Below are 25084 nucleotides of genomic sequence, written 5' to 3' on the forward strand. Positions count from 1 at the left end.
CTTTTTAAGTAGCTCTTTTTAATATAAAATATAGCTGTGTAAATAGCATATCCCACAGTTTCAAACTCTCTATCATACATGTATCATTGTGATTATCTGCACCTGTGCAATTTTTCTCCTCCTGTTCCTTTTGCTTGGAGTGTTTTCTGAAAAAGTGAGGCCGTCAAAATCATGTGAGTTTTGATCATGATCATTACCAAGCAGCTCCTGTGTGCTAACATTTGTCCTGTAGTTCTCACAACAGCTCTCCAGGTTTGGTATGATGTCTCATTTTATAGAAGGAGAACGTGAAGAACAAAGGTCTGTTCTCTGCCACACAATGAGTAGCAATTTCTCAGCTGAGAAATTGATATGCTTACTAAAGCAATTAGTTTTGGGATTCATATAAATAAAATATAGGTTTGAATTCAGTTTTCTGCCAATTCCTAGATATATTACCTTGAAGCAACTCAAACTGGGGCATTTTCCTACTAAAGAGCCCTTGAAATAATGAGAGAGTGGTGTGATCTAGTAATCTAATTTCTCTTTGAAAAGACCTACGCAGGGAAAACAGAAACTTACTACTGTAATAATCCAAGCAGTAGAAATGGAAATGAGTGAATCAGTTACATTAAGGGTGAACAGTGAGCATTCAATCTGCTCCAATTAATTGCAATGATTTTTAAAGATGGATCTTTCTTTTGTTGTTTTAGTATTACCTTTTATATGTAGTGTATGCATGCTCAGTCATTAAGTCATGTACAATTCTTGCGACCCTTTGGACGATAGCTCCCCAGGCTCCTCTGTCCATGAGATTTTCCAGCCAAGAATACTGGAGTGGGTTGCCATTTCCTTCTCCCTACCCATGGATCATACCCATGTCTCCTGCATTGGCAGGCGGATTCCTTAGCACTAAGCTACCTGGGAAGCCTTAACATATAATGAGCACCAGTTAATATTTGGAGGGTCTATGTATTGGCTGCTATGTTGGAGATTTACCATTAGGTCTTTGCAGAAAGTTCGTTCTCTGTGGACTTGGGGGCCTGCCGTTGTGTGATAATGAGGGATAAGCCTGACCTGAAGTCAAGATGCCTCTATTTGTGTCCAAACTCAGAAATTTACTAGCTCTAAGCTCTAGCCATGTTTCAGTATTTCTTATAGTGAGGTACAGATAGTGCTCAAAGAGTACACAAAGCTAGAAGAAGAATCTTACTTTACCCATGGTTTGAGGCCATGATATTTTCTGTCATAACAATCCTGACTAAATGGCTGGATTAAAAAAAAATAGCAGGAAAAACAGTTTTTAAAACAGAAAACATAAAGCCTCAAATACATTTCAGACCCATATTTTCCCCTTTATGTATGGCCAAGATTCAGAGAAGTGATTCATTCTTTCCTATCATGGAGATAAACTTGGTAGAAACATTTAGGAAGCAATAATCATTTGACCCTCTGCTTGGTTCTTTTAATGAAAAGTGATGGTAGTGCTAACACTCTAAGTTCTTTGAAAGGAAAAAGTAGATCCTGATTTGAAAGGATTCTGAAAACTCTAAGGAGTAAATATATAAGAATATGATAAATTATTGTTATTATACATAAAAAAGGGCTTCCCAGGTGGCTCATTGATAAAGAATCTACATGCCAATGCAGGAGATGTAATTTCGATCCCTGGGTTGAAAAGATCCCCTGGAGGAGATGGCAACCCACTCCAGTAGTCTTGCCTAGGAAATCCCGTGAACAGAGGGGCCTGTTAGGGTACAGTCCATGGGGGCATAAAAGAGTTGGATATTACTTAGTGACTCAACAATGATGTATAATAAAGTATTGTCATTATGCATAATAAAAAGATAGAAATCTGTTTCACAAAGACATGTTAATCATGACAATAAAATGAGTCATGGTTGAAATACCAAAGCATCTGCAGGTTCCTAAAAAAGATACATGTAAAGAATTATTCACTGTTTGACTGCTCTATTAAAATGTAACCTTCCCACAAGCAGGAGTTTTGTCTGTTTCCTTTGCAGTAGTATTCCCAATACCTAGAATAGTGTGCAGCATATCATATGTACTCAATAAATATTTGTTGAATAAGTGAATTAATAAAAGGACTCTCAGAGAAGCCATGTCTATTATTAATGAGGACATTGACCCCTACCTAACTGCTACTTACTCTGAGGAGCTGAGCTGGACCACAAATGAACTGTAAGAATTCCTGTTGTTTATACTCGAGCAGCCTGAGTCATGTCAAAGATAAATAAAATCAGACTCTAGTTAAAGTAGCAAGGACAGATTTTAATCAGTAATAAGCTACAGCAGTAGAGAAGAGGGTCCACCGTGAATTGAACTCAACTTTGATTTGTGCAGAGGGGATTGAGCATTCTAAAAGGACAATGAGCAAGTCTGAAGAAGAAAAGTAGGGGCTTGGGGAGAATCAAGGAAGTGGAAGATTATAAAAAGCAGAAAGAGGCTGTTGGTCCATGTGAATCCTACCTGGGTCTGTTCGTCAGCTCTTACTGCAGTTAGGTCTCTATTCACCTGCAGAGACTAGGAGGGGAGATGGGGGCCTATCTTCATGCAGATGTTGGCTGGGAAAACTGGAAGATTCTTTTGGCAGTCTTGTGCTTCCCCATGAGGGAACTTAAAGGGGCCAAAGTCCTTACTTTAGGGATGCTACCTTGAGCTGTTAGAATCTACGCTAGAGTTTATTGATATTTTTAACATGGGGGGAGAAAATTATTTGTGCTAAAAGTCTGCAGTTTATAGGCCCAGGTTGAGGCCTAGTCAAGAAAAGGGCTCTAGTCAGAGGAGCCTGACTAGAGTTTGCTCAAGGAGAGACTCTCTGTGGCTTCCTTTGCTTTTTCTCTGGAAACTATTGTGGGCTGTGTGCAGGTTGGAAAAGAATTTTCAGATACAAGGCAGATTGAGAGGAGAATAAAGTTTATTAGAGTGGGAGACGCTATGAGAACAGTGGGCTGGCTCAAGGGAGAGTGGACCCCTTTTGTGGGCTAGTGACCAATTTTTACAGCCTCAAGACAGAGAACATTCCTCCTGGAAGAGTGGTATTAGGTAACTGGTTAGGTGGGTATTTTACCTAATATGGGGTCAGGGAACTGGCTGGTTTAGATCCAGAGGCTTGTGGCAATAGTTGCCATGGGGCTTGGTCAGTTAGTTCGAGATATTTTTGTCCAGTGGCCTTGTTATAGGGCTTCACAGAAACCAACTTAATTTTGGCTTTTATGGTTTTACCTCCTGTAAGGTTAAAAAAAAAAAAAGAAAAAGAAAAACTCAGAACAACAAATTCAAAATAAACAGAACTTGCCTCTCAAAAGCCTAGGGCAGGGTGGGTTCAGGTTGCCTACTCTTTGCCTTATTTTTCCCTTGACTCTCCCAAAAACCCTCCAGGTCTTTCTAGAGAATATCCCTTCAAAACAGGAAGCCCAATCTATTTTCACCAATAAGTTTATTAGGAGAAGAAATATGAAAAAAGAAAGAAGATGCAAGAGAAGGACTCATCCAGGCTCCTCTGTCCATGGGATTTCCCAGGCAAGAATACTGGAATGGGTTGCCATTTCCCCCTCCAGGGGATCTTCCCGACCCAGGGATAGAAGGCATGTCTCTTACATCTCCTGCTACCGCTGAGCCAACAGGGAAGACTTCCTAGAAGGCAGGGTCTATAATAAAGAGAGGGGTGAAAGGAGAAGAAAGAGACATGGATGGTCTTTGAATTCTTAGGGGCCATAGCCTGAGTCTCTTATTTAGATGAGACCTAGTTGAGAACTGTACTATTGACAATGATTTTTGACCATTGATTTCTTTGTAAGTTGCAAGATGCTTCTGATGGTAAATGAAATTACTTTGTAACCTCTCGGTGCCTAAGGCTTTTTCTTGGCATAGAAGAGATAAGAAATTATTTCTCGTCTGTCAGCTTTCTTGAGAGAATGATTTGTTAAAGTAGAGAGTTAGTTTTGGTTTTCACCCTGGCTGGATTCCCCATACATATTTGTCACTAAGGGTAACATTGCCAAGGCTTCAATGAAACAGGAAAACCATGCTGTTCCCTTCATTATTGTTTCTCTTCAGCACCTGCTTGCAAATGTTCATTAAGAGAGGCAAAGGATATTTCAATAAACAGTAAATGTCCAAGCAAATGATTTAATTCTAAGAAATCCCTTTTTTTAATCCTGAAACTGGGTTCTTCCATTCATTTCCTTCCTGTTCTCCATCTGTCACCAGTCATATTCTAACCTGGAGTTACAAGCTCAGTCCTATAAAGGTGAAAAGTAATCATATAAAGACAAAAATGGATAAGAGCATAAAGTATTTTACACAAATCCTATACTTTATTAAAGAGAAAACTGAGGCACCCAAAGGACAAAGGTTGTTTGATTAGATTCAAACGTAACACCTGTATATGCACATTTAAGCAGACCAAAGACAGTCTGAAAGGTACTGTGGAAAACACAAAGATAAGTAATACCAGACTATTCCTTCTGAATGAATAAGGAAGGTAGAAAAGTATCTTCCCAGCTAATCATACAAGGTAATATAAAGGACATACAGGTAACATAAAAGTAAAGGGCATGCTGTTTATTCTTTTCAGTTGAGGGTGAAACTTTGTTAAGGAGATTAAGCCACACAATGAATATAGCAATAGAATGTATACAGACCAGTGCTAGGAATTTTAGTAATCTGTAAAAACATCACTGTTCTACTTCTGGCATCGAATGCAGCTCTAGCACAACCCACCCTCCCACCTAGAAGCAGATGTGTAAAAACATATAAATCTAGGGTTGTCAGCATCAATAGTGTAGCCTCTCTATGCAGTAAAATTCTCTTTGGTTAGTAAGTATTTCAATAGTTATCGATTTTTTATTTATTCTCTCCACTGGTCAGAATTGTATTGATTTTAAACAGATGTAATCACTAAAGAAGCATGACTTGTTCATGGCAGAAAGCAGGCTACTTTGGTTAATTTAGAAGGTTACTCTGCTTGTATTCTACTCTTGTTTTCCTACCTAGAAGGAACTGTTCTCTTCATCTGCAGTAAAACACCCAAATTTGTACACTCTGTAAAAAAAAAAAAAATGTAGTCAGTGACCATGAGAAGTTTATGCTGCTAAGTCGCTTCAGTCGTGTCCAACTCTGTGCGACCCCATGGACGGCAGCCCACCAGGCTCCCCTGTCCCTGGGATTCTCCAGGCAAGAACACTGGAGTGGGTTGCCATTTCCTTCTCCAATGCATGAAAGTGAAAAATGAAAGTGAAGTCGCTCAGTCATGTCTGACTCTTAGCGACCCCATGGACTGCAACCTACAAGGCTCCTCCGTCCATGGGATTTTCCAGGCAAGAGTACTGGAGTGGGGTGCCATTGCCTTCTCCAAGAAGTTTATAGAATGTCAGAAAACTATATTCTTTTTATATTAGTCACTTAATACAATACATTTTTGATTAGGTCTCAGAAAGAACTTGGAGTGCTAGCATTTCTGGGTTTGGCTGGCCAAAGTACTGATCAAATCCATGAGAATTTATGTGAGAATTCAAAATTCAAGTAGAAATCCCTCAGTAAACAGATGAAATTGTGAGCTGGCTGCATAGTAAGAGCTCAGGTTTATTAGGCTAGTGGAATCCGTAAGATGAGATAAACTCCAGGACAGAAAAAAATAATACAAACAAGAACAACAATAGCAGCGAGTCATTTCTGAACAATTACTAAATAGTAAGCACTGTATTATGTGCTTACTCAAATTACCAGATTATCCCAGGGTATATTTTTTTACCCACACTTTGCAAATGATGAGACCAAGGCTCAGAGATGGGAAAAGAGGGAGACTCATTAGAGAATAATGCAGTTACACATGGAGCAATAAGAAACACCACAGTGACAGTTTTTTGTTGTTGTTTTTTTTCCCTATCTCAAGAAAGGTTAGAGGCTGGAACTATAAAGATTGAAGAGTTAACACTAGAAGGACATAGGAACTTCTTCTTAAGAGACACATGATAGCATCTCAAACAGGCAAAATTGTAGCTCACTGATTTCTTCTTTCCGTCTACATTTCAGGCTGAGCACCTCATGTTTCGTTCAGTTGAGATGAGTTTGAGCCCATTGTATTGCTGGCGTATCTCTTCTGATGTGTCCCGAGTATGTCAGCCCCACTCTTAATAGTCTGAGCTCTACGGGGAACGTGTTATCAAAGTATGATGTGACTGGCACTCATAGAACCTGACTGTCACTTCTCTCGTCTGGGCCTGAAACTTCCTATGCTTACATCTCATTAGCCTTATATTTTGCAAGCCATCTCAGACCTCAGATTTCCTTGCCTCATTTTGCTGATGTGCAGTGTACACATTTTCCCCTGTAGCTTTCTCTCTGCTGCCACTGCAGAGAGGAGCTATGCTGCTTTAGCTACGGGAGAGGCTTCTGCGCTCTGCCTTGTCTATCACTAATAAACCCTCAAGGTCTGTTCTCATTTCCAAACTACTAATGTCTGGTAATGATTTCCAAGTCAGAACATGCACAGCTGGATATTCAAACCCCAGGTTAAATTTTGTTTTCTGACACATCACCTGTTTGGAGTTTGAAAGTAAGTCAAAATGTGTTGCAGAAGTTATTCAAGGAAGAAGATGGGGTAATGACAAAGGTCATTCCTCTGTCTTAATGGTACCAAACCATTGGAAAAAATATTTCCCTTGATCTCTGAAATCAACTTGTAGAAGTTTCAGCTCCTGAGGCAGGTACCACTACAGTTGTTACAATATTAAAATTTCCATAGAGCCTTTTTTTTTTTGGAAAGCTAGGAAAATTGTTTGGCGCTAGGTTAGGATTGGTTTGATTGCTACTGATATAAACATCTCTGAATAGTTTTTTTTTTTTTTTCAAGTGCAAGTAACATAACTTCACATTAAAGAACAAAGCAGACTGTCTAGGCACAACTAGATTTTTTAAAGCAAAATTGAGTACATTAATAACAACTTTCAGAAATTGTGAAACTGTCAATGCAGGAAAATTAGTTCTAATGTAAGCTTAGCCATGCGATTTTTTTTGAAAATGTTCTCGTATTAGCATGGAGCATTTTAAGTAATGAATTTACAGGGAAAAACAAAAGGAAATCACAGACAGACATTACTTAGACTAAGAAAAAAAAACAAGTACATTTTAATGATTATAGATTTGTGTATGGAATATTTTGCCTGAATTTTGTTTCATTGCCTCTTTGTCATTGGAGGCCTGTCTGATGATTTGGGTAAGTATCATGGGTGACTGTCTTTGTGTTTGCTCAGCAGAGAACAACAGTTGCAATATGTAAATAGGGTGCCTCTTTCCTTTGGATGCCTTGGGATATGTATAATAGATTAAGTTGGCTTTGTGCAGAGCAAACAGGTCTGTATTACCAAGAATATGAATAATGTCAGTTTCCATAATTGCTAACATCTGGCTTTCCATAAATCTGTTAAATTGCATGGAAGCAGAATTAGATTTCTGTGTCATAAGTAAAGCAATTACATGGAACTCTGTAGGCAATATGGTCCTATATTCAACTGTGAAATCCATTCATTCTGGAGCAGCAAAAGCAAATCCAGGTTTTGCACCCTGTTTTTATTGTACACCCCTAGGTGTATTCATCTTTTTGCTCAGGTTTCTTAATTTACGAGAGGAAAACACTGCCAATATGTTTGTAGCTTTCTTAAATGCAAAATAACCAAATGTTAAAAAAAGCATGCTCTAGCCGGGCATTAATTGCCAATTTAGAGAGTATTTTTGAGGAGACCTCAAAAATTAAAAAGTTAAAGATCCTTTTGTTGCCATTGTAGTTCTGTTGAAATTAATCTTCCAGACGGTTCCTGGGGTGATTTGTTGATAGGTCTTTCTCTGCCATTGTTCCCTTAAGCATTTGACAGGAAACTGGGATATGGAGGGAAGAGGAAAGGTGGCTTTCCTATTTCAGCGTGGTTATTGCTTTCTGTATTTATTGTATTTTGAACTAGACCCAAGAGCTTTCCCAGATGAAAAGTCAACAATAAGATGTGTTCCCTGAAGAGAAGGGTCGTGGTTATGCCTCATGCTTATTGAACACACCAAAGACTAACTTTTGGCAAAGCAGTTATTTATACTTGTATTGGTCTGTAAAATTCTTGGATTTAGGTAAGTTACATGGGCTTCCCAGCGGTGCAGTGGTAAAGAAGTCGATTGCCAATGTAGGAGATGCAGGTTCAATCCCTGTGTTGGAAAGATCCCCTGGAGGAGGAAATGGCAACCCACTCCGGTATTCTTGCCTGGAAGTTAAATAAATACATTGCACATCCAAAGTATATTCTTTGGCACTTCATAATGAGGAAAAGATTTAGTTCTTGCCCTCAATGAGCTCACCATCTACCTATGAAGCCATGGGTATATTAAAATATAACTCCCAAGAGATGAATGCAAGGGTACAGAGCAAGGTACAGAGAAACTAAAACGCCAATAGTGACCGTCTCGCAGAATGAGGGATGGTGATGCTGGGTCTTGATTTTGAAGAATGCACGAGAGTCAAGATAGCAGACAGGAAAGGGAAAAGGTTACCTTTTCAATTAATTTACACCCCACCCATTCCATGTAGGCTAAGAAACAGAGATAAGGATGGGCAGGGAAGGACTCCCATAATTAGAAAAGGCATGTTCCAAGGCACAGGCAGAGGAAACATCATGGACTGTTTGTGGGTCACCGTTGCTTTTGAAGAGAAAGGGGAAGAGACAGGAGGTAACAACTGAAGTGCCAAACCAAGGCTTATGTGTATACCTAGGAGACTGAATGTTCTATTAGAAGCATCAGAGATCCACAGAGATGTGGCAGAGGAATGATATGAACAGGTTTGCTTTTTAATACAACACCCCTACCCTGTAGAGCTATTTACAGCAATGATTCTCCTCTGGCTGAACAGAGCCCAGATGTCTAGATCCTAAATTGCCAATTAAGCCCATTTCTAGTGGTGAGCCACCACGAGAAAACATCAGTACTTTTTAAAAGCTCTCCAAATATTTATATTTTGCCCACAATAAAAAAATCACTGAATTAGAGTGAAAAGTAGCTGAACTCAGTATATACCAGCTAGGAAGCTAATGCAATAGTCCTGGTGAGAAATATGAAAATCAGAATTGAGTTCAAAGAAACCTGAGTTTTATTTTTATGATTATATAAGTGATGAGCCACCTACCTAGCTAGCTATCATCAATTTACTCTCTATCTCTATCTCCAGACATACAAACCAGATTATAAATGTGATGAGAGAAGTATAAGACACTGTTCTGTTACTTTCAGCAAAAATGTAGGAGAATAATGCAAAAAATATCACTTTAGTATTGTTCCAAGATAGCATGTATCTAAACAGTAAACCATGTACCACTAAGTATCATTGCAATTAGTGTTCAGAGAGGGTGAATAATCACTCTAAACTATAATCATATTCGAAGATACTTAACTGAGAAAGTAGGGCTTGAAGTTGGTCTTAATCATTTATATTCATTAAATAAACAAATATTTTTGAGTACTTATTATGTTATCTATGTTTTTACCTTCAAAAGACTATAGAGTAGGTGGGTATGGTTTTGTACAGTTGATAATTGAAGGTCAGAAAGACTAAATAATGTGACCAAGGATACACAGTGTAATGTACAAAATGACCAGTACATAATAAGCACCAATTAATTGGAAGAGTTTGGTTTCAAACATGTGTGACCTGACTCCTGCATTCATTGCTACTTTTTGTTGTGAAGAATTAGAGAAAAAAGACTGGGATGATGAGAAAGGCTTCTAGGCGGGAGCACCATAGGGTCATGTGTTATCCAGGAGTAATGAAGAAGTAATTAAGGTCTGATGTAGTTGACTTGGAATCTAGATAGCATAATTTAGAATCATTTCCACAAATGTTAAAGGAGGAATAATTATTCATTAAGTCAATGTTTTGACTGAGGCTACAATTGGTAGAACAAAGATAAAAAAATAAATCTTATAATGAACTAGTTTCTAGACATATTGTTGGAATTCCTTAACATCTTCCACTTTGTACTGTGGCTATAAAGCCAAGTTTTATACCAATGTAGTGCATATAGTCAGTAAGGGAAGATAGGTCATTGTTTCTCATTGTTATTAAAGTCACTATTGTTTTAAAATTCTAGCAAACTAATTATACCATATTCTCTGAATTTCAACTAAAAATGCTGAAAAGGGACCGTACAAGATTTTATCCTTGAGAAAGAACTGCAATGTCTAGAGGGCAAATTAGTAGATAAAACCACAGACTATTCTAGTATGCTTAAAGAAGACTTTAGGCATTGAGTTGGCACAGTTTGGTGGAAAGAACTGAAGTATACCTTTTGAAAGACCCAACCCAGTCTTTGCTCTAACAGATACCAGCTGTGTGACCATTTAGCCATCTCTGTAACTTAGTTCTTCTTTTGTAGACTGAAAATAACTATTTCCATCCTATAATCATATGACATGACTTGTGAAAAAGAACTCTGAAAAACTTTGAGATATATATATATATATATATATAAATATAAAATATAAATAATAGCAGAATTATTAATACATAAATACATTAATACATAAAATAGCAGTAAAATTGATTTTATGTCTCTGAGCACATTTTTACTTTGAGTACTTAAGGGGGAAATGCCACTTATAGTTACTTTTTGTGTGCAACTTAGTTCCATAATTCTTTAAAAAAATGCCTACAATTAAGATGGATTTTAGTGTGAAGAGTAAGTTAATTTATACTGTTATTCTCACCTACAGTAGGAGTCAAGCCTACCAATTAGTAGCCTGCCACCAGTTTTATATATACTGCTGTGTTCCTCCTTATCACTTTCATGAGGACAGCATCTTTAAGTCACTGTCAACATTTATAGTACCAGTGTGCAAAAAACCCTGGTGCAGAGCAGACTTTTGGTAAAAATATGTTGAAATCAACATTGTCACCTGAAAGATATTTGAAGGGCTTGTCAGTAGATTAATCAATGGAGAAGACAAATGACCTGACAGACAAATGGCTCATGTTTTCAAATACAAATACTTTAAAGACTGTCATAAGAAAAATCAAGTAGGCTTTCCTTGAGTGATTTCAGAACTGGTGCCTAGGTAGAAGTTACTAAATAATATATTTTATTTCAATTTAATGAAGACATTTCTGAAAGAGTTATTCAAAGATGGAATTTGCTGGCTTGTGATGGAATCTGTTCAGGAAAAGGGCTCCAACCAGGGATGGACAGCTGTGTGTTTGAGATGCTAAGGCCACTAGAGCTCTGAATGTCTAGGAGAGCTACTTTATTTATGTGTTTCTTCCATACTTGACTGTCAATGAAAAACAGCAAAATATATGGTGTCTTTCTTCAGAATTCATGCCATACCTCAGCTGTAGCCTCAAGATGTTTTCTTTTTTTTTTTTTTAATTTTTTTATCACTTGGAGGCTAATTACGTCACAACATTTCAGTGGGTTTTGTCATACATTGATATGAATCAGCCATAGATTTACACGTATTCCCCATCCCGATCCCCCCTCCCACCTCCCTCTCCACCCGATTCCTCTGGGTCTTCCCAGTGCACCAGGCCTGAGCACTTGTCTCATGCATCCCACCTGGGCTGGCGATCTGTTTCACCATAGATAGTATACATGCTGTTCTTTTGAAACATCCCACCCTCACCTTCTCCCACAGAGTTCAAAAGTCTGTTCTGTACTTCTGTGTCTCTTTTTCTATTTTGCATATAGGGTTATCGTTACCATCTTTCTAAATTCCATATATATGTGTTAGTATGCTGTAATGTTCTTTATCTTTCTGGCTTACTTCACTCTGTATAATGGGCTCCAGCTTCATCCATCTCATTAGGACTGATTCAAATGAATTCTTTTTAACGGCTGAGTAATATTCCATGGTGTATATGTACCACAGCTTCCTTATCCATTCATCTGCTGATGGGCATCTAGGTTGCTTCCATGTCCTGGCTATTGTAAACAGTGCTGCGATGAACATTGGGGTGCACGTGTCTCTTTCAGCTCTGGTTTCCTCAGTGTGTATGCCCAGAAGTGGGATTGCTGGGTCATATGGCAGTTCTATTTCCAGTTTTTTAAGGAATCTCCACACTGTTTTCCATAGTGGCTGTACTAGTTTGCATTCCCACCAACAGTGTAAGAGGGTTTCCTTTTCTCCACACCCTCTCCAGCATTTATTGCTTGTAGACTTTTGGATAGCAGCCATCCTGACTGGCGTGTAATGGTACCTCATTGTGGTTTTGATTTGCATTTCTTTAATAATGAGTGATGTTGAGCATCTTTTCATGTGTGTGTTAGCCATCTGTATGTCTTCTTTGGAGAAATGTCTGTTTAGTTCTTTGGCCCATTTTTTGATTGGGTCATTTACTTTTCTGGAATTGAGCTGCAGGAGTTGCTTGTATATTTTTGAGATTAATCCTTTGTCTGTTTCTTCATTTGCTATTATTTTCTCCCAATCTGAGGGCTGTCTTTTCACCTTACTTATAGTTTCCTTTGTAGTGCAAAAGCTTTTAAGTTTCATTAGGTCCCATTGGTTTAGTTTTGCTTTTATTTCCAATATTCTGGGAGGTGGGTCATAGAGGATCTTGCTGTGATTTATGTCGGAGAGTGTTTTGCCTATGTTCTCCTCTAGGAGTTTTATAGTTTCTGGTCTTACACTTAGATCTTTAATCCATTTTGAGTTTATTTTTGTGTATGGTGTTAGAAAGTGTTTTCTTATGTGAGCAAAAATGCTGCTAGTCATTAAGGTGGTGAGTTTTTGATTAGGCAAGGCATCCTCTAAGAATTATTTCCTTTTCTTTCATCGTTGGCCCCAGGATCTGGGGGCAGTCTAATTGGCTCAGGATTGCCCTCATTGCTCACTTGTTCCTACTCAGTGGCTCATCTATTCACACCTTTTGTAAATGACCCAGATCTCCATGGGGTGTCTCCACACTGTTAATGAATTAGCAGTATTTATTGCCTCTGGATGGTATAGTTCTTGAGGATCTCCTAAAACCAGTTCAGGATTGCTACTGAATAATTCAGTAATCAGAGCCTGACAGCTATGGGTTTGAATCCCAGACTGGCCACTTATTAGCTATATGACAGTGGGCATGCTATTTAACTTACAGGAGCCTCAGCTCCATCATTTTCCAACTAGAGATAAGAACAGATTGTCCTACACAGAGCTTCTGTGCCGAGTAAAGGAGATCAGGCACGTGAAGAGCTTGGCACAGTACTTAACACAAGCAAACACTCAATGATGGTAACTAGTGTTACAGCAGTGATTATGACTTTCTAGTAATCATCTTGGCTAGAGTCTAAAGCTCCCTGCTTTCTCTGTTGCAGACATTGATGAATGTGCCTTAAGAACCCATACCTGTTGGAATGATTCTGCCTGCATCAACCTGGCAGGGGGCTTCGACTGCCTCTGTCCCTCCGGGCCCTCCTGCTCTGGTGACTGCCCCCATGAAGGAGGGCTGAAGCGCAACGGGCAGGTGTGGACTCTGAAAGAAGACAGGTGTTCCGTCTGTTCCTGCAAGGTGAGGCTGGTGTGGTGCGGTGGAAACTGTCACTGCTCTTTCTCTCCTTCCCCCTCTGCTCTCCCTCCCCATCTGTTTCCACCTGGTTGGTGATTCATGGGTCTCCTGTGGTTCCTGAAAAGGATTCAGTTCTAATCTCCACTACAGCTAATGATGATGCTGGGTGGCAGGCAGACTTGCTGGGAATGAGGTGAGGTGTAGGGGTTGCTAAGAGACTGCTGAACACAGGGGCAGCAGGGCAGAGAAGCCAGTGAGTCCCCCTACTGAGAGCCGGCAGTGCCTTTAAGGTTGGTTGGGTGAGAGCTTTAATGAGCCCTCATCTCCTACTTTTACAGTCTTGCTGATTAAAACTTCTCTTTCCCCAAAATGATGGCCTGCATGAACTTGCTCACTCTTCTGGTGACGTCATCTAGAACAGCAAGGCTCAGAGGCTTGTAGTGGCCAGAGACAGGTGAACCTCTGACACATTGTAAACACATGAGAATGATGGTACAAGGTTGTCTGGTAAAGGATGTCTTTTTGTCGTGCTCAGTGCTGGCTAATTCCTTACATTAATTTGTTTGGAAGTGAGTTTAATGCTTATGAAAATAAAATTCTGTCATCGATTAGTTTTGCTTTATGCTTTGCAAAATGGGCCTGTTAAAGTGTTTGATTTCCTTGTGCTTTATTTCTTCTTTTGTTGATCTTGCCTATTCAGTTTCCTTTGATATTACGTTTTCTGTAGCTCTTACATTGTATTTTTATGTCTGTTTGGATGAGACTGTTTAATCTTTGGCTTTGTGGACATGGGAACTGTGAGAAGTTACTTGCTTAGTAGCCTTGTAGAGGGCTGGTCTCCTGATAAACCCAGCGTGCTCCCTGGAAACAGAGTAGAAATGAACCTTGAAAAGTCACCCAGTTCACTCACCTGCCTTCAAGTCTGTCACACCTCCAGACCTGGGGCACATATTTAGGAAAGTTGTATTACTAAGTGTTTAGATCTTTACTCCATAACGGCATTCTTCCTTGTATATAAACAACTTTGTTGTTGTTGTTTAGTAGCTAGGTCATGTCCAACTCTATGAGAACCCAGGGACTCTAGCCCGCCAGGCTCCTCTATCCATGGGATTTCCCAGGCAAGTATACTGGAGTGGGTTGTCATTTCCTTCTCCAGTGTATATAAACCTAGTTCCCCATACTTAGACTTAGGTCCATTGCTCCCAGTCGTTAAGTACCTCCCATATACCAAGCATCCTGAAATTTTTTATTAGTCATGTATTGTTCTATAGGTTACAAATACTTTTAGTGTGTTATATTTGTCTTTTCTCCTAGCACATTATTATTTATTTTAATCAAAATCTGTCATCTTTTTTCAGCTTTTTATTTTACATTGGAGTATAGCTGATTAACAATGTTGTGATAGTTTCAGATGCACAGTGAAACAACTCAGCCATACATGTATCCTTTCTTCCCTAAATTCCCATCCTGTCCAGGCTGCCACATAGCAGTGAGCAGGGTTCCCTGTGCTATATAGTGCGTCACTATCGGTTATTGATTTTAAATATACCATTATGTACATATTGATCCTAAACTCCCTAATATCACTTTCCCCAGCCCTTCCCTGCTGGTAACCATAAGTTCATTCTCTAAGTCTGTGAGTCTGTTTCTGTTTTGTAAATAAGTTCATATGTATCATTTCTTTTTAGATTCCACATATAAGGGATAGCATGTGATATTTCTCTTTGTCTGATTTACTTCCCTTGGTTTGATGATCTCTAGGTTCATTCATGTTGCTGCAAATAGCATTATTTCATTCTTTTTAATGGCTGAGTCATACTCCATTGTATGTAAGTACCACATCTTTTTTATTCATTCCTCTGTCAATGGACATTCAGGTCCAAGCATCCTATAACTTACAAACAGCATCCCATTTAATATAGCATGACTCTGAAAGACAAACTGAGCTTCTAAGTTTTAGGGCAAGTAATGTGCACTTAATATCACAAGATATAAATTTGTAAGCTGGGATTTGAAGTTTACTTGTTTGCTCCAAATCTTAGTTTTCTCATTTTGCTACATGTCCTGTAACTCTATATATGACATCTGTTGATATTTATAAAACCAATTAAGTAATCAGTCAACCCAACTGGATTGAGCTCAATGCTCAACTCACTACTATTGTAATGACTATGTAAGGACATTCCCTCAAGCAGTCTTCAGGTTATAAAGTACAATATTTAAGTATGTGGCACTGCCTCAGAGCAAAAGTTTCTGAGAGATGGAAAAGCTTATTTTGGGTTAGAGTGGCTGAGAAAGGCTTATGAGAGAGGTTGACAATTCAGCCAGCAAAATGAAGATGAATTCCTTTACTTATTCTATTCTAGAAATTATTGTTTTACTAAACCTTTATGGAGGCTCACAACCTGGCCCCATACTATTTATAAGGCTTTCTATGTCCCTGATACCTAGAACAGGCAAGGGATTTTAGCTGAGTCTTGACCAATATGAAACTAAAAGTTATTTTTCAGTTGTTGTTTTATTTAAGTCCATAATAAAGTAGGACACTTAGCAATCATTACAATTTTTCCAAAACCTCATTAATTGGCTGTACTAATAATCTAGCAGACAGTTGATTTATGCTGCTCTGACTCCTAAAGTATCTCTGATGACTTCTGGGAATTAGACTGATACTGCCACAGGAAAGGAACAAACCCTGTCGTCTTATTCTCTTAATATAATGTACCTCCATTACCCCTCCTGTATGAATAAAGTACTGAGCAGAGCTTGTTACATAGTCTTTTAAAAAATAAAAATTACCCATGTATAGCACAGCTTGCAAGAGGTTGTAGAATGAAAGGAGAACTGGTTTTAGGAGCTGAACCAAGATGCCTGAGTCAAATTCCATAGATCATCTTCCCAAAAATGAACTTATTTGTAATCCCCTTTGTTTCCACTATTTTCAGTTGTAAGTAGTCTATTCTGATTTAATAAGAAATATTTCCAGTAGTTAAGCATGTAGTTGAAGTATTATTATGGCATCATCTTAGAGGCTAAGAAGTAAAATCAAGGTTAAGTTATGAAATGCTGGCTTTTTAATCATATTCTGGATGTTTCCAATTCAAATACAAACAAATCACACAAGCAGAATCACAAAAGCCAGCCACAGGTCTAGGCATACTGTTGAATGAAGCAAGGTCAGAGTTCTTTCATCCTTGAGAATCAGTACATCAGGTTAGCTAATGTCTCATGTCAATTGAAAAGGAGGCCTTGCAACATATCCACAGCTGAATGGAGTTCAGTGATAAAGCTAAGCTAGCACAAATGGACGTGGGTTCTATTTAGGTGAAATGTACCTCCTTGACAATGACAATGCTTGTGTGCACCTTAAGACCACTAAAGTGATTAGGCACAGAATAATTGCCTAATTTGGGGGATGCATGTTCCTCCAGATCAGAAACCCAGAGTGAAAAATGGTTCTCTCTTTAGGCTTCATCCCTAAATCTTAACTTATAGCCCAATTTCTTTTCATAGATAGCCATTTGTGGCTTTTCCTTTCATAAATTTGTCATGGACCTAATGGAGATACCTTTTATTTTCTATCTGCACTACATGGAAAGATAGAGAGGTCTCAAGTTTATTAGTTTCCAGAAAATGTAGCATTTTAGTATGAATGGTTACATTTATATTGATGATCATGGAGATGAATGGGGAAATGGATACACAATTAACCACCTGTCATGTTATGGTAGAGTCATGAACAATTTATTTGTTGTGGGAACTTAGGAAAAAGAAGTATGCTTTATTCTGGTAGAATGAAGAAAGGAATAGGGAATGATTTCACAGAGCAGGTGACCTTTGAATACATTCTTAAAGTATGAGAAATTTATCCAAGTAGAGATGTGGGGAAAGTGAATTCCAAATAGAAGGAAAAGCAAGAACAAAGAAGCAGAAGCATAACAATATATATTAAAGGAAATATAAAGTGAATGATGAGATTAGACTATCAGGAGCAAGAAGAGGGTGAGAAGGTTATAAGAGGTGATGAGCCTGGAGATAAAGGATGGGGATAGAGTCAGGCTTTGGAATGTAGACTTTATCCTGTGAGCAGCTGAGGATCATGAGAGATTTTTTTCATTTAGGACTAATATGGCCTAATCATAGTCTGATTAATAGCATGATGGACAGACTGGGGAGATCAAAACTAAATGCAGAGATACTACTTAGACTGAAGTAAAGATTCAGGAAACTAAAGGTGAGAACCTGGACGAGCAATAGAGAGGTAAGATCACAGGGTAAGTAACACAGAAGTAAAATGATGGTCCTGACCAATTATGTCCCTCAGTCACTGTGGCAATGTGTGTCCGTATAATATAGGTGAAAAAGAAACTTCAGAGTGGTGTGTTGTAAACTTAGCTGCAGATTTTCCTGGATAAAAAGAATTGAGGTGCCAGTGACAAGTAGAGACAGGATTTACAGTTGCTCCCATACCTACACCCTTACCTACCACTGCTACCCTCATCAGTTCAGTTCAGTCGCTCAGTCGTGTCTGACTCTTTGCGACCCCATGGACTGCAAAATGCCAGACCTCCCTGTCCGTTACCAACTCCTGGAGATTACTCAAACTCATGTCCATTGAGTTGGTGATGCCATCCAACCATCTCATCCTCTGTCGTCCCCTTCTCCTCCTCCTGCAACCTTTCCCAGCATCAGTGTCTTTTCCAATGAGTCAGTCCTTCGCATCAGCTGGCCAAAGTATTGGAGTTTCAGCTTCAACATCAGTCCTTCCAATGAATATTGAGCACTGACTTCCTTTAGCATGGACTGCTTGGATCTACTTGCAGTCCAAGAGACACTCAGAGTTTCTCCAACACCACAGTTCAAAGGCATCAATTTTTTGGCACTCAGCTTTGTTTATAGTCCAACTCTCACAGCCATACATGACTACTGGAAAAAAGATAGCTTTGACTAGATGGATCTTTGTCAGCAAGGTAATGTCTCTGCTTTTTAATATACTGTCTAGATTAGTCATAGCTTTTCTTCCAAGGAGCAAGCATCTTTTAATTTCATGTCTGTAGTCACCATCTACCATGATTTTGGAGCCCAAGAAAATATTGTATCCACTGTTTCCCCATCTATTTTCCATGAAGTGATGGGACCAGATGCCACAATCTTAGTTTTCTGAATGTTGAGTTGTTGGGGGGGGGGGGGGTCCAGGAATACCCAAGGGATGAGTGGCATTGGCGAAGAAGACACACACACACAGAAGGTTGTGTAGAAGAGGTAGCTTTTTTAAATTTTTAGGATACCTCAGTTTTTATAGAATGAACATTACCTCCCCCTTAAGTCACCACATATTGCATCAGATATTGGTTTCGTGCTCCTATCAATATTTTTCTTTCCCATGTTTTTCCCCTATGCATTCATCTAGAACGTTTCCAATTACAGGGTTTTTTCTTAAATGTCCCGTACATAGTCTTCTTGCCTCAATGGCCTAACATTTTCATTCTAACAACACAATGTTCTACAAATCTCAGGTATAGTGTAAATTCCTTGGACAATAAAACAATACATGGGAAGGGTCACAGTAACATGTTTGACATTTCTGAGAATAGTACCATGTGAAAACCCCGATATTTTTCTTTACCTGAAACCGCAAAAACACCTCTATTAATAGTGAGATAATGGCAGTGAAGCTGGTTAATATAAATCTTCTATTGAAATCCTATGTACCCCATTTCCTAACTCTACAAAAATACCCATAATATCCCATGTTGTTTAAAGAAAGGGAATCAATGAACAAATAGCAACAAAGAAATAGCAATAATGAAAACCCTCTCAACCAAGGAGCAAGTAAGCTAAAGCAGTATATCTACTTCTAAATCTAAATGCCACTACTTTTTTCTATTCTAGAACATTATAATCTTTTAAGCAGGCAGCCAAACTATACCTGTGGCCTTTTCTTTTCTGACTTGATGTTTATGGTCATGTCCTGAGCCAGAGCAATCATGAGCATTTCCAAAAAGGCTTGGACTTTTCCAGCGAGGCCTTATTACTATATATTATATTTCCAAAAATTAATAGAAAGCCCAACAACAGTAAGACAGAAGAAAGGGACATACCAGGCCCCCAGGACAACCTCAAGGGGATGAGCTGCCTTGCAGATTCCTTTCTCGTCCCAGCGGCTCCCAAGGGGACATATTGGGCCCCTGGGGCAGCCCCGAGTGAGGAAGAGCTGCCTTGAAGGTTCCTCTCTCGTCCCATGACCTTGTCACGGTTTGGGCACACCCCAGTGGCTCCCAACATTGAGTTTTAAGTCAACTTTTTCACTGTCCTCTTTCACTTTCATCAAGAGGTTCTTTAGTTCTTCTTTGCTTTCTGCTGTAAGAGTGGTGTCATCTGCATATCTGAGGTTATTGATAATTCTCACGGTAATCTTGAATCCAACTTGCGCTTCATCCAGTGCAGCATTTCTCATGATGTACTCTGCATATAAGTTAAATAAGCAGGGTGATAATATACAGCCTCGATGTACTCCTTTCCCGATTTGGAACCAGTCTTTTGTTCCATGTCCATTTCTAACTGTTGCTTCTTGACCTGCATACAGATTTCTCAGGAGGCAGGACAGGTGGTCTGGTATTCTCATGTCTTTAAGAATTTTCCACAGTTTGTTGTGATCCACACAGTCAAAGCCCTGGGCATAGTCAATAAAGCAGAAGTAGATGTTTTTCTGAAACTCTCCTGGTTTTTTGATGATCCAACGGATATTGACAATTTGATCTCTTTGAAATGGTTCCTCTGCCTTTTCTAAATCCATCTTGAACATCTGGAAGTTCATGGTTCATGTACTGTTGAAGCCTGGTTTGGATAATTTTGAGCATTAATTTGCTACCATGTGAGATGTGTGCAGTTGTGCAGTAGTTTGACCATTCTTTGTTAGTGCCTTTCTTTGGGGTTGGAATGAAAACTGACCTTTTCCAGTCCTGTGGCCACTGCTGAGTTTTCCGAATTTGCTGGCATATAGAGCGCAGCACTTTCACAGCATCATCTTTTAGGATTTTAAATAGCTCAACTGGAATTCCATCGCCTCCACTACTTTGTTCTTAGTAATGTTTCCTAAGGCCCACTTGACTTCACATTCCAGGATGTCTGGCTCTAGGTGAGTGATCACACCATCATGGTTATCTGGGTCATGAAGATCTTTTTTGTATAGTTCTGTGTTTTCTTAACACTTTTCTTAATATCTTCTGCTTCTGTTAGGTCCATACCATTTCTGTTCTTTATCGAGCCCATCTTTGCATGAAAAGTTACCTTGGTTTCTCTAATATTCTTGAAGCGATCTCTAGTCTTTCCCATTCTATTGTTTTCCTCTGTTTCTTTGCATTGATCCTTAAGGAAGGCTTTCTTATCTCTCCTTGCTATTCTCTGGAACTCTGCATTCAAATGGGTATATGTTTCCTTTTCTCCTTTGCCTTTCACCTGTCTTCTTTTCACAGCTATTTATAAGGCCTACTCAGACAATTATTTTGCATTTCTTTTTCTTGGGGATGGTCTTGATCACTGCCTCCTTTACGTCATGAACCTCTGCCCATAGTTCTTCAGGCACTCTATCAGGTGTAATCCTTTCAATCTGTTTGTCACTTCCACTGTGTAATCGTAAGGGATTTGATTTAGATCATACCTGAATGGTCTAGTGGTTTTCCCTACTTTCTTCAATTTAAGTCTGAATTTGGTAATAAGGAGTTCATGATCTGAGCCACAGTCTGCTCCCTGTCTTGTTTTTGCTGACTGTATAGAGCTTCTCCATCTTTGGCTGCAAAGAATATAATCAATCTGATTTCGGTGATGACCATCTGGTGATGTCCATGTGCAGAGTCATCTCTTGTGTTGTTGAAAGGGTGTTTGCTATGACCAGTGCATTCTCTTGGCAAAACTCTATTAGCCTTTGCCCTGCTTCATTCTGTACTCCCAGGCCAAATTTGCCTGTTACTCCAGGCATTTCTTGACTTCCTACTTTTGCATCCCAGTCCCCTGTGATGAGAAGGACATCTTTTTTGGGTGTTACTTCTAGAAGGTCTTGTAGGTCTTTATCATAGAACCATTCAACTTCAGCTTCTTCAGCATTATTGATCGAGGCATAGACTTGGATTACTGTGATATTGAATGGTTTGCCTTGGAATCAATCAGAGATCATTCTGTTGTTTTTGAGATTACAACCAAGTACTACATTTTGAATTCTTTTGTTGATTATGAGGACTACTCCATTTCATCTAAGGGATTCTTGCCCAGTCATATATATAATGGTCATCTGAGTTAAATTAACCCATTTCAGTCCATTTTAGTTCACTGATTACTAAAATGTCGACATTCACTCTTGCCATCTCCTGTTTGACCACTTCCAATTTGCCTTGATTCATGGACCTAACACTCCAGGTTCCTATGCAATATTGCTCTTTACAGCATCAGACTTTCCTTCCATCACCAGTCACATCCACTACTGGGTGGTGTTTTTGCTTTGGCTCCGTCTCTTCATTCTTTCTGTAGTTAGTTCTCCACTCTTCTCCAGTAGCATATAAGGCACCTACTGACCTGGGGAGTTCATGTTTCAGTGTCCTATATTTTCGCCTTTTCATACTGTTCATGGGGTTCTCAAGGCAAGAATACTGAAGTGGCTTGCCGTTCCCTTCTCCAGTAGACCACATTTTGTCAGAACTCTCCACCATGACCCATACGTCTTGAGTGTCCCTACGTGGCATGGCTCATAGTTTCATTGAGTGAGACAAGGCTGTGGTCCATGTGATCAGATTGACTGGTTAGACTACTGTCATTTGTAGTTGAAAAATCCAGCAGGAGAAAGAGAAAAGCTTTAAAGGCCAGATTTCATTTCTGTGCTTCATTCAGAAGGTTTTTTGTTTTTCTTGTTATTTTTGTTTAATTTAAAAGGAAGGTGAATTAAAAAAGAAAAAGCATTCATCCTGAAACTAAGTGTAATACTATGCAAAACTAGAACTGGAGTTTTTCTGGGAATTAGAGGGATGGTTTGGGAAATGCATGTTCATAACCCATCACCCACAATGTCATATTACAGTCAGGGCCCAATAGTTATGGCAACAAAGAAGTTGGGTACAATGTGGGAGACTCTTACCTTGAAATTGTCTAGATTACCGGCCATTTGATCTGGTCTCATATAAGCCTTCACCCAGAAACTGAGGAAGGGGGCTATAGTAGGGAAACTAAAAGATTCTTGCATTTCCTTCAAGTAAGGAGAGACTAACCCACTCTGCAAAGAGCTAACAATAAAGCCCTACAGTTCTCAGCATAGCACTTATTCCGAAAATGAAGGCCAGGGGTGAGTCAGCCTGTGCCTGGGGCTAGAGTAGAGTTAGATTTCTAGAATCTTGCAGTCTACTCATAAAAATGCTTTACTTTGCTCTCAGAACTTAACCAGCACCATATCAGTACCTTCCTGTCTAGAGTGTTTTCTGATGTCAGGAGTTGGCTGTGCAAGCCCTAAGGTTGTGTTTTTGTGTTTCTTTTTTTTTTTCCTTGCTTTTGCTCATTTTTTATTTATCAGTTAATAATAACAAATATTTTCCCATGTGGTAGAATTCTTATTTCTAGAAACATTTAGTAGTGGAGAATCCATAGGGGAAAATGTGAGTTGTTGCATTGTGTCTTATTTTACTGAAATAAAATATTGTGTTAATTTCAGTTGTATAATAGTAATTCAGTATTTTTATACATTATACTCTACTTAAAGTTATTACAAAATAATGGCTATATTTTCCTGTGTTGTAAAATATATCTTTGTTGCTTATTTTATACACAGTAGTTTGGATCTCTTAATCCCCTGCCCCTGTGTTATAACCGCCCTTCCCTCTCCCCACTGGTAACTACTGGTTTGTTGTCTGTGAGTCTGTTTTGTTATACTCGCTTATTTTTTATATTCCACATACAATTAATAACAGAGCATTTTGTCTGACCTACTTCACTAAGCATACATAATACCCTCTAGCTCCATCCATGTTGTTGTAAATGGCAGGATTTTATAATGTCTTTTCGTGGAGCATAATTTATCAAAATACTGAATCTGTTGTACACCTGAAATTAGCATAATGCTGTAAATCAACTATATTTAAACTAAAATAGGAAGAAGGAAGGAAGGAAGGAAAGAATAATTAACACCAGTCCTTCTCAAACTCTTCCCCAAAAAAATAAAGAAAACACTTTCAAAATCTTTTCACAAGGTTAGCATTTTCCTTTTAACAAATCCAGGACAGGACTGACTGTAGTACAGAAGAAAAGTATAGGTCTATATCCTTGATGTGTATATATGCAAAAATTCTCAATAAAATACTAGCAAACAAAATTCAGCAGCATATAAAAGTGGTCATTCACCATAACTAAGTGGGATTATCCTTTTGATGCAAAGATGATTCAGCATATGCAAATCAATTGATACATCACATTTATATAATTAAAGAAAAGACCCATATGAACATCTTAATAGATGCAGAAAAGCATTTGACTAAATTCAACAGCTCTTCATGTAAAAACTCTTAGCAATTTAGGCACCGAAGGAACATACTTCAACATGATAAATGGCACATATGACATAAGACTTCAGCTAACATCATACTTAATGTTGAAATGTTGGAAGCTTTTCTTCTAAGATCAGCAACAAGACGAGGGTACTCATTTTCACCCTCTCTATATGTATGGTAAAAGAAGTCCTAGCCAGAACCGTCAGGGTGGAAAAACAGTAATAGATATCAAAACTGGAAAGGGAGAAGTACAATTGTCTCCGTTTGCCAATGACATGATTTTGTATAGAAAAAATCCTAAGACTCAACCAAAATTTACAGGATCTAATCAATTCAGTAAACGTGAGATTAAAAATTAACACACCAAATTCAGTCATACTTCTGTATACTAACAGTAAATATTCTGAAAAAGAAATTGATCCCATTTATAATAGAATAAAACACAATAAAATACTTAGGAATAAATTTACCTAAGGAGGTGAAAGAGCTCTACTCTGAAATCTACAAAGCTCTGATGAAAGAAATTAAAAACACTAATAAAGGGAACATATTCCATATTCATGAACTGGAAGAATTAATAGTTTTAAAATGTCAGTATTACCAAAAGGCACGTTTGGTTTTAATGTGATCCCTATTAAGATTTCAATGGCAGTTTTTACATAAATGGAAAAAAATACTCCTAAAATGTATATGTAATCTCAGAAGACCCCCCCACTGGCATACCACTGACCAGACTTCAGTGTCAAGCAATCCAATTTTCAGTTTGCTTCAATTTTGTGCGTTTTATCCTTCCTTCTTTGAGCCTATTATTTGTGCTTTGCCATTTATTGTAAGGATGACTGTAAGAGCCATTCATAGGATTTTATGAACATGGAGAAGACGGGCAAGAGACAGTGGGCATATACTGGACCACACCTGACATACGCTAGAGACTGGACTGGACCCTGACCTGTACATGAGTTTACACTGGACAATACCTTGACTGCACACTGCAGTATACACTGGGAGGTGCCCTTGGCCTTACACCAGACGTGTCCAC

At 38.7% G+C, this 25084-nt stretch overlaps 1 protein-coding gene across 2 annotated transcripts in view; it reads left to right on the forward strand.

Annotated features, from left to right (window-relative positions):
• NELL1 (neural EGFL like 1) overlaps positions 1 to 25084 on the forward strand; it is a 1025511-nt gene that overhangs the window by 975925 nt on the left and 24502 nt on the right. For both annotated transcript variants that reach the window (XM_061158429.1, XM_061158435.1), the window contains one exon: positions 13332 to 13525. In XM_061158429.1, coding sequence (XP_061014412.1) covers positions 13332 to 13525 — 194 coding nt within the window. The remainder of the gene's footprint in view (positions 1 to 13331; positions 13526 to 25084) is intronic.

This window comes from Dama dama, chromosome 2, assembly GCF_033118175.1.
Source record: "Dama dama isolate Ldn47 chromosome 2, ASM3311817v1, whole genome shotgun sequence".
NCBI classification, from domain to species: Eukaryota; Metazoa; Chordata; class Mammalia; order Artiodactyla; family Cervidae; genus Dama; species Dama dama.